This window comes from Camelus ferus, chromosome 21 (genome assembly GCF_009834535.1).
Source record: "Camelus ferus isolate YT-003-E chromosome 21, BCGSAC_Cfer_1.0, whole genome shotgun sequence".
Lineage (NCBI taxonomy): Eukaryota > Metazoa > Chordata > Mammalia > Artiodactyla > Camelidae > Camelus > Camelus ferus.
The window spans coordinates 22,227,173-22,241,830 of NC_045716.1; the positions used below are offsets into that span (position 1 = coordinate 22,227,173).

Sequence of the window (14,658 nt, forward strand, 5' to 3'; positions counted from 1 at the left end):
TTAATATTAAGGCATTAATTGACCCCGTAACAAAACTCCTAGATAAGAACACAGTAATGACCGAACCCGGACGGGCTAATGAGCTGTTCAGCCCAGAGCTCTCTCTGACCCACCTGTCCAGGGTCTGAGGGAGTTGTGGCTGATCTCAGTGACACTTCTATCCCTGGAAGGTTAAGGATAGCCCTAAACACCACTAGCTTTTCTAAAACACCCACTATTGTCTGTCATTGTATCTAAACTCTATCTGTCTGTCTGTCTGTCTATTTATCTATTCATCCATCCACCTATCATCCACCCCCCATCAATCCATCCATCCATACACTCACCCATCCATCCATTCACTCACCAACCCATTCACCTATTTATCCATCCATTCATTAATCCATTAACCCCCACCCCATCAATCTATCCATCCATGCACTCATCCATCCATCTAGTAAACCTATAATGAGTATCTCCATGGCTGGATACTCTGTTCTCTGTACAGAAAAAACATTAGACCCCTTCTCTGTGCTCAAGAAGTCCACAGCTTAGTGGGAAAGACAACCAAATAAACCACATACCATCGCTTTTCTTAAACCCATTTTCAGTCAGTTCTACGTTTTGGGGATAACAAGTTCCACAGACCACAGATTATGGGATTTTAAAGTTGGGTGATCTTAGAAATCATCTATACTATCTCACTCATTTTATTGATGGGGAAATTGTGGTTATGATTTGTTGTGGAAAGTACTATGACTTCCTCTTATTTGCCTCCCAATGACCTCTCCAAAATTTCAAGTTCAGCTCAGTTCAATTAATCTTTATTAAGCATCTGTTATATGCTAGACTCTGTGCAAGAGCTGCGGATCCACCAGTGGAGAAGACATCATTCCTGCCCTCAAAGAGGTCATAGTCTAGGGGGAAGAGGACACACACACCAAGAGATAACAGCTACACTGCTTGATAAAGACAGGGATAGAGGTGAACACAGCACACTGAAAGTATAGAAGAAGGGCCCCTGATCTGGATTTGGGGAGCCTGGGGGAGGCTTCCCAGAAAGAAGACCTGTGAGCCATGTCTTGAAGGGCAAAAAGCGAGGTATTTGATGAAGATGTATGGGAAGGGCATGCCAAGCAGAAGGAACAGCATGAGCAAAGGCATGGAGGTATAAAATAGCATGGCTTATTGGAGGAAATATAAGAAGCTGGTGGTGTTGAGGCTTAAAGAGGGAAGTGGTGAGGAATGAATGTGGGAAGGAGGACAGGGGCACAGTGACAGCCTCACCTGACATAGAGCTGGTACGGCCAAAGGCCACCTTTACTTTACTGGATTTGGTGAGCATGTCCTTGTTCACTTTCCCTGGTACAGCCCTCTGCCACAGCTCCTTGGCCTTCATCTTTACAGACCTAAGAAGTCTTATTTATGGGAACGAAGAACCTATCCTTCAAGCTGTGGATTTGGACATGCAGGAAAAAGTCAGCCCTGACTGGCAGTGTTGGTCGATTCCTGTCGTGTAAATACTCCCCCATCACTGATTTCAGGCTAGCGATGCGCCATCACTGGTTGTGGAGTTGGGAAGAGAGATGTACCTTTGACTTTTACGAGCCAGTACCGGCCAGCTCCAGCACACCAGCTTCGGGGCTGCATGCCCACTCTGGTGAGATAGCCTACTCACACTGACTTGCATGATGTAGGGACCTTATCACTCCCATTTTGTAGAGTGGGAAGCTGAGATTCAGAAGGTCACATAGCCACTGCACAGCAGAGAGGAGCTCCAGCCTAGGCAGTCTGACTCTAGGGCCCAAGCTCTAATTGAGACACTGTGCTCCTCTCATTCCAACAGGGCGGCTGTACTGAGAGGCGTGAGCTGCAGCAGTGGCATCAGCTAAGCCCCAGTCCATTTCCAGCCGAATCTCCAACTGCCCTTTGGCTCTGGTACAGTTTTGTACCTGCCCCCACCCCCGCCCCCCAACCCATAGCTGTTTGTCATCCCCATCCATGACAGCAGGACATACTCTAACAGCCCCCATTGGATCCAGCCGGCACAGGGAGGAGAACCGGAGGCAGGAGGCTGGCCCAGAAAGGTCAACTGAGGCAGAAGACAGGTCATGGCAGTGGAGTGGGCACAGAAATGCCCATACCTGGAGTCTGTCCTTAAAAATTGATTTTCTGCAGCCCAGATGCTGTCTCCAGCAGTGAGAAGCAACACTAACAGCACATTTCTGCTACTAACAAGATAGTAATGATAACTTATTAGGAAATCATTAAGTCTAAGTATGTTATCCAAAGCCTTGAACCAAACAGGTGGCTCTGTTTGGGGATGGAAGGAGAGAAACCAGGAAGACAGAAGGCAAGGGGAGGGAAGGCAGGCGTGCTAGAGGGAGTGAGGTGGGAGAGGTACCAGAGGGCTGGCATGGTCATGAGAAAACACGTGAGACCCTGGGCTTGTGTCTGAGCCCCAGCCCTATGACCTAGAGGGGGCATGACCATGTCATTGATAATATAATAACAATAATCAAGATTAGTGTGTGTAATTATAATTATTCAGGTTTCTGGGGTTGTGGCTTATTTTACAAGTAATATTTAGCTCTCTATCATCAGGGCTGATAGGGGATTGGAGAGGTGAGAACTGATGTATGGAAGGTACTCTGGGCTCCTTTGATGGGAGCTCTGCTCCTTGTCCCAACCCCCTCCCCGACCTGGCCACTTGCCACTCACCATTCAGGAGAACTGCTTTAGAATCTCACTGTGTGTGTGTGTGTGTGTGTGTGTGTGTGTGTGTGTGTGTGTGTGTCCGTCCTACTCTTCCCTCTTCCTACCAGGAAAGCAGCTGGACAGAGGCCAAGCAGTGATGGGAGAAGCAACAGCCAGGCGGGAAGACAGCTCCCTCCTAAAACTCCAGGTGTGCCTAGGGAATCCCACAAGGGCCCCTTCCTCACTGATTCCCTAAGTCTGCTGCAGTTAGAGATGGAAATGAATTCAGCTGGAGTCTCATCTCTTTGGAACTCCCTTTGCACACAGTGGGGGCTGAATAAATACTTGATGATGGTTCTGAACCTGGGAGGCCAACAGCTGTTCCCAGCTCTGATTCTCAGGGCTCCAAAGGACAGATCAGGTGGGGAGCAACCATGGTCTTCAGTCTTCCTGCCAGACCCTCCTGTGACTCCAAGTCCAGCTGGAGCCATGGTCCACCTCACACATTCTGCTTTGGGGAGGCCAGTGCTTTCTCAATAGCTTCACTTCGGCTCTTTCCCACCCATCATTTGAGCAACATTTATGAAACAACTACTTTGTGCTGAGCATCGTAGTGGAAAGGCATCCTGGGCGATGGTGTAGGAGCTGTAGGGTCAGCCTGACATGTGTTCAAATTCTAGATCCCTTAATTACAAACGGGGTGACATCTGGCCAGTTATCTGCACTTGAGTGATTTTAAAAAAAAGGTTTTCATCTGTAAAAGGAGAATGATGACATCACTTTCATAGGGTTGGTGTGAGGCTTAGAAATAACAGATGCTCCTGCACACATATTGCAGGCAGTTCAGTAGGTGAGCTTATCAACCTGGGGTCAGGAGGATGTGCATCCCTTCTGCTTCTGTGACCTTGAAGTTGTTACTCAATATCTCTGAGCATCAATTTGTTAAATGGGAACGATGCTTACCTCTTTGGTTGATTGGAGGATGTAACCAGATGGATAATATGTGTGAAACAACCTATCGTAGACCCTGACCGTTAATGACTGTCTTCCTGCTTCTCGCCCCCGCAGCAAGGTGCACAGCGCTCGTCCTTAGCAGGACCTTCGCTCCTCCTCCCCTCCGCCCCGCGTGCGCAAACATCCCGTACCGCCGTGAGCTCACGGGTTTCTGCCATACCTGTCAGAGGAAGGAGGGCAGCTGCTCAGCCTCCACGGTGGGGAGCGGAAACTACAGTTCCCAGCCTTCGCTGCGCGGCGGCTGGGGCTGGGAGCTGAGGGAGGCAGGCCCCTCCTCCGGGGAGGAGTCTGTGCGGGGGCGGAGTTAGGAGGTGGTTGGAGAGTTAAGCCAAGCCAATGAGACCAGCTGCTAATAAGTGGGCTTGGCTTACCCTATAACAGTGGCAGGAGGAGGAGAGCAAAGCTATTGAGCCAGCGAGGAGTGAAGCTGAGCCTGGCCTCACACGCTCCTAGAGGACCACCTCCTGAGACAGAGTTCTTTTTCCCCCTTCTTCTTTCTTCAAGCTCCCCTCCTGCCCTCCCTCCCTGCCCAGTACAATGCATTCTTGAGTGGCAGCGTCTGGACTCCAGGCAGCCCCAGAGAAGCGAAGCAAGCCAAAGAGAGAGGACTGGAGCCAAGACACTCTGGTGGGGGAGCTCGGATGCCTGGCTTTCTTTGAGGACATCTTTGGAGCGAGGGTGGCTTTGGGGTGGGGGGTTTTGCTGCAGGGAATCCAGCCAGGCCCCAAGATGGACACTTCTGGGCACTTCCATGACTCTGGGGTGGGAGACCTGGATGAAGACCCCAAGTGCCCCTGTCCATCCTCCGGGGATGAGCAGCAGCAGCAGCAGCCACCGCCGCCACCACCACCGCCAGCGCCACCAGCAGCCCCCCAGCAGCCCCCGGGACCCTCGTTGCAGCCTCAGCCATCGCAGCTCCAGCCGCAGCAGCAGCAGTCCCCGCATCCCCTGTCTCAGCTCGCCCAACTCCAGAGCCAGCCCGTCCATCCCGGCCTGCTGCACTCCTCTCCCACTGCTTTCAGGGCTCCCCCTTCGTCCAACTCCACCGCCATCCTCCACCCTTCCTCCAGGCAAGGCAGCCAGCTCAATCTCAATGACCACTTGCTTGGCCATTCTCCAAGTTCCACAGCCACAAGTGGGCCCGGTGGAGGTGGCCGGCACCGGCAGGCCAGCCCCCTGGTGCACCGGCGGGACAGCAACCCCTTCACGGAGATTGCCATGAGCTCTTGCAAGTACAGCGGTGGGGTCATGAAGCCCCTCAGCCGCCTCAGCGCCTCCCGGAGGAACCTCATCGAGGCTGAGCCTGAGGGCCAGCCCCTCCAGCTCTTCAGCCCCAGCAACCCCCCGGAGATCATCATCTCCTCCCGGGAGGACAACCATGCCCACCAGACCCTGCTCCATCACCCCAATGCCACCCACAACCACCAGCACGCCGGCACCACCGCCAGCAGCACCACCTTTCCCAAAGCCAACAAGCGGAAAAACCAAAACATTGGCTATAAGCTGGGACACAGGAGGGCCCTGTTTGAAAAGAGGAAGCGACTGAGTGACTATGCTCTGATTTTTGGGATGTTTGGAATTGTTGTTATGGTGATAGAGACCGAGCTCTCTTGGGGTTTGTACTCAAAGGTAGGGGCTGCAGTTTCTCTTTATACCTTGAACAAAAGGAATATGTAGGTAGCAAGAGAGAGAGATTGAGAGAGAGAGATTGGGGGAGAGTGAGAGATGGTGGTGGTGGTGAGAGGCGTCTGCTCAATTATATTGAACACTCTAACTTCCCATGGTTTTCCTGCTTAATCCCGGGAGAATTCATTCCTCACTTTCTTGGGGGGAGGACATCCCCACACACTGTGTCTAATTTGCAGTCTCTGTGTTAGGGAGGATTAAAGAATCCCTTCTGAGAAATCATCTTTCCTCCTGGCTCACTCGTACTAAAGCATAACCCAGCAGCTTAACGCACCAATTAATTACACTCTGCCTTGATGTGCTTGCCAGTTCCTGTGACTTCCCCTCCTCTCCTCCCTCCCTGCTCCACTCCATTTTCCCGAGGATAAAAAAGAAATAAATGTCTGGGTAGGGGGTGGGGATTCCATGCCAGTCCCTTCTCTCTCTCTGTCTTCTCCCCTTCTTCCCAAGTTTCTGTTTTTCCTCCCCATCCCTGAGAGACTTAGGGCAAAATAGAAAAGCACCCGTGACTTGCATCACCTGGGGCCATGGGGTAAAAATATAGGTGGAGGAAATCAGCAGTCCTTTCCCTCAGGAAAGAGGACTCAGAATAAACGTGCTGCTGCCTCGTAAACATCCCCTGATAAAAATGGCTACAGGTGTTACCAGGGCAGAGCAGATGGGCACCGCCTTGGCATCAGCCAGTGGGGAGCGCCTCTCCTTCGGATGGGATGACAGGGCTTCCCAGGCGTCCCCGAGAGCCCGCGCCCCCGGCTCAGCCCCAGTTCTCCCCTCCCACCCCAACTCCTTCTTCTTGGGATAAATAAGGATGAGTGTGTGCGCGAGTGTGTGAGTGCGCGCCCCGATGGAGATCGGCGGCACCGGCTTTAGCGCGGGGGAGCTGGCCCCGCTGCTCAGTCTCTCATTTCAGTCCCAAGACGGAGGAGGGGGTTTCCCTCCCCGAGGGGGCTTGGAAATCGCGTCCTCCAAGGGAGTGGGAATTGAAGAAGGTGGGTTTCCGTCAATGTTCTGCTGGCTGGGAGCCCTCCTACTGCGAGCTGAAGGCTTGGAGACCTGGGGAGTCGTTGGGCAAGTGGATTTTTTCCCACTCTACCCTTCACTCCCAATTTGTTGGTGTGTGTGCGCGCGTGTGCGCGCGCGAGAGTGTGTGTGTGTGCATACGTGCTTGTTGCTTAGATTTCTCTACTTATTTGTCATTTTGGGCAGGGGATGGCTGGGCTGGCCGGCGGGTAGCTGGGAGGGGTTCAGCTGTTGGAGGTTTCAAATAGAGCTTGTTTCAGGCTGGGCACAGCTGCTGCGAGACTGTCACATTCCTTGCTGAAATCCAGCCGCAAAAACCTGGGAGGTGCTGATCGGATTTCCCCCATTCCCAGCCTCTCACTTGAACAGGGGCTGGGCAGATTTGCCTGCTCTGGAAAGGGGTGGGGCAGACCCGTCAGACGACCTGAATAGCCAGAATGGAGACTTCCAGGTGGAGGGTCCCCCAGGGACCTGGCTGTTCGGAGGGGGCTGCCCGAGCCCAGGGCAGCTCCTGGAAGCCGCTTTCGTCTAAATAGCTCAAAGATTGAACCCCTCAGTGAGCGGGAGAGAGCGGGGTTTCCCCTGGAATCACAGCTCACTTAGTCATTCCTGTAATGAGCCTCTGAATCTGCGGTCCTTCTGCTTGCTGCCTTCTCCTGCTGGGCTCTCCGGGAGAGGGGGCTGCCAGCCTCTTGGCAGGCCTGGTAGTTGCCCTGGGCACAACCCAAGCTCCCTCCAGGCAGCCCACTGGGGACCTGGAGCCCTTGCTGGGGGAAACTGATGAAGGCCCAAGTGCTGGAGGGGTGGGGAGAAGGGGCAAGACCAGTACCTTCTCTTTCAGGGAAGCCTGTGGTTGGAGCTCTTAAGGGAATGGCTCTTCCTAGAGACAGCTCCCAGCGTGGGATCGGTCTGTGCACATTTGTCTTGATGCGGTGGGAGGGTTGCTGCTGGTCAGGAAAGGGCCTGGAGCAGGTGCCTCTCTGATGGAGTATTCAGGGAAAGGGGCTTTCCCAGAGCCGGAGAAGGCAGACTCTGGTGTGAAGGGAGGGGGAGGTGATCCAAGGGACTGGGCTTCACCTAATTTTTCAATTGCTGACCTTGGGCTGATGGAAGCCTGGAGTGGGCAGCAACTGGGAAAGTCCTGCTTGCCTCAGCTAGCAAGATGGCCACTTTCTGTTCACCCTGGGTTCAATACTGGTTGTGATAAGAGGGCTCATTTTAACCTGCTCACCCGCTCCTCAGCCCTGCTGTCATCTATCCATCAGGGCATTGAGTCATTATGGAACAAGTATTTTCTGGGCGTGTCTCCTGTGTCAGGCCCTGTGGACCCAGGAGGAGGTCAGGCAGCTATCCCTTCTCCTTTCCTGGAGGTGAATAGGATTGTTTTAAAGAATCAGACTGAAGTTCGATTCTGCCACCTCCAGCGTGTGATCTTGGACAAGCCATGTAGCTTCTGCGAGCCTGTCTCCCCAGCTGCCAAGCGGGGAGAGTGAAGTGGATAAGTGTAAGGCACTCCCTACAGGACCTATTGTTATTGTTACCAATAATGACAATGAGGAGGGAAAAGAGATGTCTTTTTCCTCTGTCATCCAACTCTGGCTCCAGAATTAGTTGGGGCCTGGAAAGCTTGGGAACTAAGACTTGTCAATGGAGTGAGAAGTTGTATCTTGCAAAGGAGAAGTTCTGAGAAGGGGCTGGGCCTTCTGACGGGAAGGTACCTCTAAACGTGGGTCTGCTGTAAGGGAGGTGAACACCTGTTCCCCAGTCTCGTAGAGAAAACGGGACACTGTTGCGACGGACAGGTTTAGGTCAGAATGAAGACTCACTGGCTTGGGGAACTCAGAGACGTTCAGTGGACCCCAGGGAAGAATGGGTGACAGTCTCTTTGGCTGGAGAACTCTGGGTATCTGTTTGGCTTTGGTGATCAGTCTGGAGGCAGGAAGATGCACAGGGTGGCCTCAGGTGCCGTACCCAGGTTGGTTAATTCTGCACCGATGGTGGCAGCTCCCACTCAAAGGCCCTGGGCAAAGGGACACAATTTCTTTTCTCCAAGTGATTGAAGACTGCCAACCTTGTGCCCGAACTGCTGCTTATTGAAGTTCTCTGTTCTTTTCCACGGGGCTGTGGCCTTCCTGTTTGTCTGTCGTTGGCTGATATCTGTTCTTGGGGGAGGAATTCATCCTGCCAGCCTGGGTCTCTTGAGAAGGAACGTGGCATGTCCCGCAAGCATTGAGTTAATGCAAAAGTAAGCCAGTTTGAGGATGTGAGAGATCAGGATTGAATGGTCCTCACTCCCCTCTCCCAAGCCACAGGTGATGATAGGGGAGGAAAATGGGTTAAGGTGGGACTTAGGTAACAGGAGAGCTGTTCGTGATTGTGCCCAAGGCCGTGGCTCCTAGCGAGCTACCTCTGCACTGAATGAGGGTCCAGGTGTTTTCTTCGGAGTGAATTTACCTTGAGGGCTTAGCCACCATGATAGGGCCAGGTCTGGAGAGCCTGTTGAGAAATCTTTGTGACATTGTCCCTGCCACATTAGTGTCAGTCAGGATGAGGGAATGAGGATTTGGGGAGTCCTCCTTGGTGTTCTTTATTTTCTTCCAGAGCTGGTTTGAGGCACACCTACTTCGTTGTCTTACATGGCCTTCTGTGACCTCTCCACCGGGTCCAGAGAGAGTTGGGGATGTGGCCAGCCTGTCCTCCCCTTGCTGTGGATGTCCCCACCCAACCTGGCCATCCCGCTGGTGGCTGAGCTGGGGCCTCCGTCTAGCTGGCAAGTCATGGGTGGGCCTGGTTTCCCAGGGACCTCGGGCATCGGGCTGTGGGGTCAGCCCAGGGGAGGCTGGGAAATGCTGAGGCAGCAGGGTGGCTCTCTGTTTCCACCACTTTTGCACAACCTCAAACCACTTCCCCACCCCCGGTCTCAGAATCCGTCTGAGCTTCATCTCCCAGGCAGAGCCAGTCCGCTGCCCGCTCGTGCCCCGTTCCTGCCCTCCCCACCCACTTCCTGCCCCTCCGTTCCTCCCCCTCCCCGTGCTGGCCATGTTGCTGGGTCACCAGGCCACAGGCACAGGAGTGGGAATGCTGGTGCTTCCCCAGGCCGCCCTGTCCCCTCCCACGTGTGGCTTCCTTTCTCATTTCTAGTTATTCTTCCTTCTTCAAGCCACCTCGTGGGAGGCCACCCCAGAAAGGGCAGGCTTCTCTGTGTGCCCAGGGGAGCTCCGTTCCCTGGCCAGTCACTCTTTAAAGAGAATGGGGTCCCTCAGGGCCAACTTGTATCTCTTTGCTGACCCCACAGAAGTCTACCCCCAGCCTCCAGCCTGGATGCTGGAGTGGGATCATGGGTCCCAGCTCTTCTGTTCCCCTGCTCCCCTCCCCCACCCCGATCATGGTGGTCTTGACTGCAGAGGGGCAGAGCAGCCCCTGGGGCTCTGCTGGGCGAATGGTCTGCACCTCCTGCCAGACCCAGGGGCCGCTGTTGAGGGATGTCTTGCTGTTTGGGAGCAGATGCCTTGGGGCACGCTCGTCTGTGGTTTCAAGCGTGCTGGGAAAGTAGGACTGGGTCAGCCCCCGCTCCGTCAAGACTCCCTGCAGGACGACCTGCAGGACAGGGTTGCAGAAGGCAAGAGACTCTTTATGGGTGATTGGCTACAGCAGGAGCCTGAGAGCCAGCCACCAAGGCCCCAAGCATATGTTTTACCATCACAGGTCACACTGAGTGTCTTGGCCCAAGGCGGGCAAGGGAGGCTCTGGGAGTGTGAAAACGAGTCCCTTCTCCCACCCAGGGTGGTGGCGACTCTATTTATAACCTTGGTGGACCATCTGCAAATGAGTCAAACGTTTGTAACCCACAGAAGGGACAGCTAACTTTTATATATGCTTCTCCTTTGCGTGTCATGACACTATTTATAACTGTCCTGGGGGAAAGACTTCATAACACATCCGGACTTCCCTTCCCCATGGGCAGCGCTCCCCGCTGCTCCGGCCCCGGCATCATCGCTGGGGCATTTATCTGCTGCACAGGCTAATTAGCAAGCTGGTGGACAGCCTTGCATTTCCCTTATTGAGCTGGGAGGAAGGGGATTTGGGAAGCCAGGGTCCAAAGATCTGCTCTAAAAAATGTAAGCTGAGGAGAAACAAAATGAAAAGAAATGGGGGTAACCTCTGTGGTGATGCTGAGGCCCGCATGGAGATGTAAATTCAGAACTGAGAGCTTTGGTTTTGTTATAGTTATTTGGAAAACACATTCGGGGGTAGAAAATGAGTGTGTTGGAGAGAGGGAGTGAGCGGAGGGGATGTGAGGGGCGGCTGTGGGTGTGAAACACCCCCTTCCTCAGTGGCGGCCAGACTGGCGCATTTATTCATTCAGAGCTGTTTTTCTTCTCTTTCTTTCAAAACCCCAAAGGGAGAGAGAGAAAGAAGAATGCCTCCTGTTCCTCTTTAAATAATGAGGGTGGGGAATTCTAAGACTGTGCTGTTCTCCAGAGCTGTGGGGAGGAAAATTCTGGTGCCTTTTTTTTCTGTTGGGGAAAGTCCGGAGGAGGCTGATAGTTTTTGGGGTGTCCCCTCCCCCTCCCCTCTCATTCCACCCCCAGGAGCTCAGTTGGGATCCAAGAGAGCAAAGAGGGAAGGCGGAGCAGGGGTCAGGGACCACCCTGCTTCATCTCTGGGCCTGGCACTGCATGGGGCGAATGCAGTGGGGGACAGGAGAGAGGATGCAGGGCCGTTTATACCGTACTGGGCCAGCGTTTCACTCAAGAGTCTTGGAGGTAGGGGGTGGCTACGGCCCCCTTTGTGGATGAAGTCCCCTGGCCAAGATGACAGTGCTAGTGGGTGGTGGCGCTGGAATAAGAACCCAGGCCCGTTGGACTCCCAAGCTGAGGCCTTTCCTGCTGCTGCTGGAAAATTGCTTATCTTAAGAGACAAATCAAGGTTTATGGGGCTGAGACCCATGATGCAAAATGTTGGGATGAACTTTACTAAGAGAGAGGCAGGAATTAGCTTGATGGAGGATGGGAAATACCAGTGCAGGTACCCGGGGTGGGGGGTGGCCAGGGCAAGGCGGGCCTGGGCGCAGCCTGGGTCCAGGGTGAGATGTGGACAGGCCCACGGTCAGTCCTTGGGATGCCTCCTCACCTAGAAGCCTGGTAATGCTGCTGGCAAAGTGGAGAGGGCAGAAAGTGTGGGAGTTACAGAGAGAACAGGAGCCTGTCCTGCAGAGGCTGGGACTGGGTGGGGTCCTGTCACAGCCTCATGGCACTCCCTCTCCACCCCTGAGAGCCAGCGGTCTGGGACCTGGCAGAACACTTCCACACCCAGCCCTGGCCTCTCGGCCGCTCTCTGCTTCCCCTTTGCCCACCTCTCCCCTTCTCCGGCACTGGCTACTGGGCTACTGGTGGGGTGATCCACGCGGGCCTAGCGTCTTACATCTCACAAGGTATTTCCGTGTTTGTTGTTCTCAGGATCCCACTGTGGCCCTGGGAGCCATTACACTTGGCAGTGTCTCACAGATGAGAAAACGGAGCTGCACAGGGGTTGAGTGGCTCGCCCCCGGTGCCCATGTGAAGAGAGATGGTTCTAGAGAGCGAGCTCAGGTCTCCGGTGCACCGCTTGTCTGTTCCAAACCCCACCCCACATGTCTGCTGGGGATTGGAGGGCAGGAACTTCCAGGGCTTCTCCATCCTGCTTCTAGAACTTTCTCCTTCGTCCTTGAGTTCCAGTTTCCTACTTTCCTGGTGTGAGGCTTTGTTTAGCTCTGTCAGCGGCAGTTAGTGTTAAAGAAAGGCCTGTCTCTGCTTTGAAGGAGCCCTGAAGAGGTGCCTCCGCCTTTTGCTTCTGATTTGTTGTATGGCCTTTGTCAGGTCCCTTTACCTCTCTGGGTCTCTGTTTCTCCAACTTAAAAATGAGAGCTCCTTTCCTGCTCCAGAGCTTTCTGCATCCATCAGACTTACATTGTGCCGCTCTGTCTCCAAGACAGCAAGCCATGGTCCTCCAGCTCCTGTTCCCCAGGGCTGTCGGGGCTGCACCCGGGCTGGCCTGGGGTTTCTGGTGGTGGCGTTGGGAGTGCTGAGGAAGGAGGCATAATTTGGGATGTCATGGAGGCTCCCTGTGGGAGATGGGGTGGCCCTGAAGGATTAGAAAGACAAAGATGGCAAGATCACAGGCCTTTCTAAAAGTGAGAACGTTGGCAGACAGGGTGGAGGGGGGAAGAGTTGGGCGGAGTGAGTAGGAGACGGAGCAGGGGCAGCTTGGGGTTCCCGCCATGCGGTGTCCACAGGGACAGGTGGGGAGGAAAGAGAAGCCTGGGAAAGTTGCTGGGGCTGGGTCTCATCCCAGCAGGTTCGAAGCAGGGAGTGAGAGCCCAGGGCGAGGGCACAGGACAACTTAATATTGAGCTGATGAGTGTAACTGCCAGGGGCTCAGGGTCTGGTGCCCTCAGGCCCCGAAGACCCAATGCTGTTCTCTTCTCAGAGGCGATGCTGATCCAGGCGGCCTGGCGTGGCTGTTGCGGCCTTGGGCTCTGGGCTGACATCCAAACTTGTGGTGGGTCCTCAGGGAGTTTACTGAGCCTAGAGCCCGTCCTTCAGATGTTCAGACGGAATGACAGCCCCTGCCTATAGCATAGCACCCAGGTCAGAGCCTTGACGCCCACCAGCTGGTGCTTTTATGAGAACAGTGCTTAGAAGATGCCCCTGTAGCCCATAGCCACCCGGAGAGCACGGAGGGCGTGGGTGCACCTGTCACCCTCTACACGGGTGGATGCAGAAGGGTCCTCTGGAAAAGGTGTGGAATATGCCTTCCTTTCTCCTAAAATCAAATGGCCTCACCTTGGGTCCTGTTTCTGGCTGGGTCCCTGTGGGTGAGTCTGCACAAGTAAGAGGGGAGCAGGGTGTTCCCTGGAAGGTGGGGCTGTAGTGGTGGCCTGGCTGGGGCTTCTGGAGCCTTCTCACCTCACAGGGACCCAGTGACTCTACACTAAGAGTCCGCACTCTGTGGCCTGGGTGCAGCTCATTGGGTGTGGACCTGCAAATCAGACAGGTGGAGAGAGAATAAAAATAAGCCAGGGAGCCAGGCCAGAGGCTGAGAGGCCCGGAGGAAGGTCAGGGGGACACACGATGACCAGGCAGAATGAGGCTGAGAGCACGGAATGACAGGGCGAGGGCCAGCCAGGAGGCCGTCCTGGGAGAGAACCGGAGAAGAAAAGAAACGCTAAGGCTTTCCGGACGTGTCTTTAAGAGAACACAATTTTTCCTTCAAGACTTGTGATGGGGCACCTTCTTGAATTCAAAAGGTTGTGGGCGCTTGTGAATTAAGGCTCTGCCTACCTTTTCTGCGCTGGCAGCTGGTAACCCTCCCAGCCAGGCACCAAGGGGCATGAAGAGCAACCAGGTCTGGGAGGGGCGTCCAGACCAGGGCATCGGGGCTGGCCTGGGGTGGAGGCCATTTCCCCCCCAACAAGGCTGGGGCAAGGTACCCAGAGTTGTATTCTGAGCTGAGCCACGGTGACACTAAATGAACAACGTGCACATGATGTGTGAAACAATATGCAAATTGGCATCTGCTATTTTTGCATCGGCTTGTTGGGCATTTTTCTTAAAGGACAGGCATTGTGCTGAGTGTCAAATGAACAGGAAAGCTGTCTTACGGGACACTCCCTCCTACAGGGGCCGAATAGGCTGCTGCCTGCCCCTCAGAGCTCCCGGGTGTCAGGCCTGCCAGGCAGCACCTCTAGGAACCATCGTTTGGTGTTCAGCTTGATCTGATAGATGGAGAAGCCCAGAAAGCTGGGGGTCTTGGCTGGGACCACCCCGCAGACAGGGCGTGGGAGGAGGCAGATGATTTGCTGGCTGAACATGGGGAGTAGGGAAGAGACTGCACTGGGGGCTAATTCTGGCCCAGCCCCTCGCCTGCTCGGGGACCATCAGGCCAGTGACTCAAACCTTCTGAGCCTCAGTTTCCCCATTTGTTCATGGAGAGAGTGGTGTTCGCCAGCCTGGTGAGGATGAAACGTGATAATGACTGGGTAAGTGGCCAGCCCGGTGGCTGACGCATCCTGGGCTGCCAACAAATGGCAGTGCCTCCTCGCGCCTTTGCCTGAGTTGGCACCTGCCTGCATCATTGCCAGGTTCCACCAGCAGGGATTTTTGCACAGCCTTTTCTCCCTTTTAAGAAGATTTCTGATTTTAACAAATTGGGGCTTAGCCATTTTCTCTCTTTCCTGGCTTCCATCGGGTAGGATGTTGGCTTGCTCAGCCAGTCCCCGAA

At 54.3% G+C, this 14,658-nt stretch overlaps 1 protein-coding gene across 4 annotated transcripts in view; it reads left to right on the forward strand.

The window, feature by feature from the left end:
- The first annotated feature begins 4,080 nt into the window (after positions 1–4,080).
- Positions 4,081–14,658, forward strand: part of KCNN3 (potassium calcium-activated channel subfamily N member 3) — a 150,687-nt gene continuing 140,109 nt past the window's right edge. The window contains exon 1 of one of the 4 annotated variants that reach the window (XM_032464153.1): positions 4,081–5,319. In XM_032464153.1, the coding sequence (XP_032320044.1) occupies positions 4,420–5,319 (900 nt within the window). In that variant the 5' untranslated portion in view covers positions 4,081–4,419. Of the gene's footprint in view, positions 5,320–5,340; positions 6,366–13,280; positions 14,417–14,658 lie in introns of those variants that run through there. The other 3 variants (XM_006177228.2, XM_014552866.2, XM_014552865.2) reach the window with 3 other exon arrangements.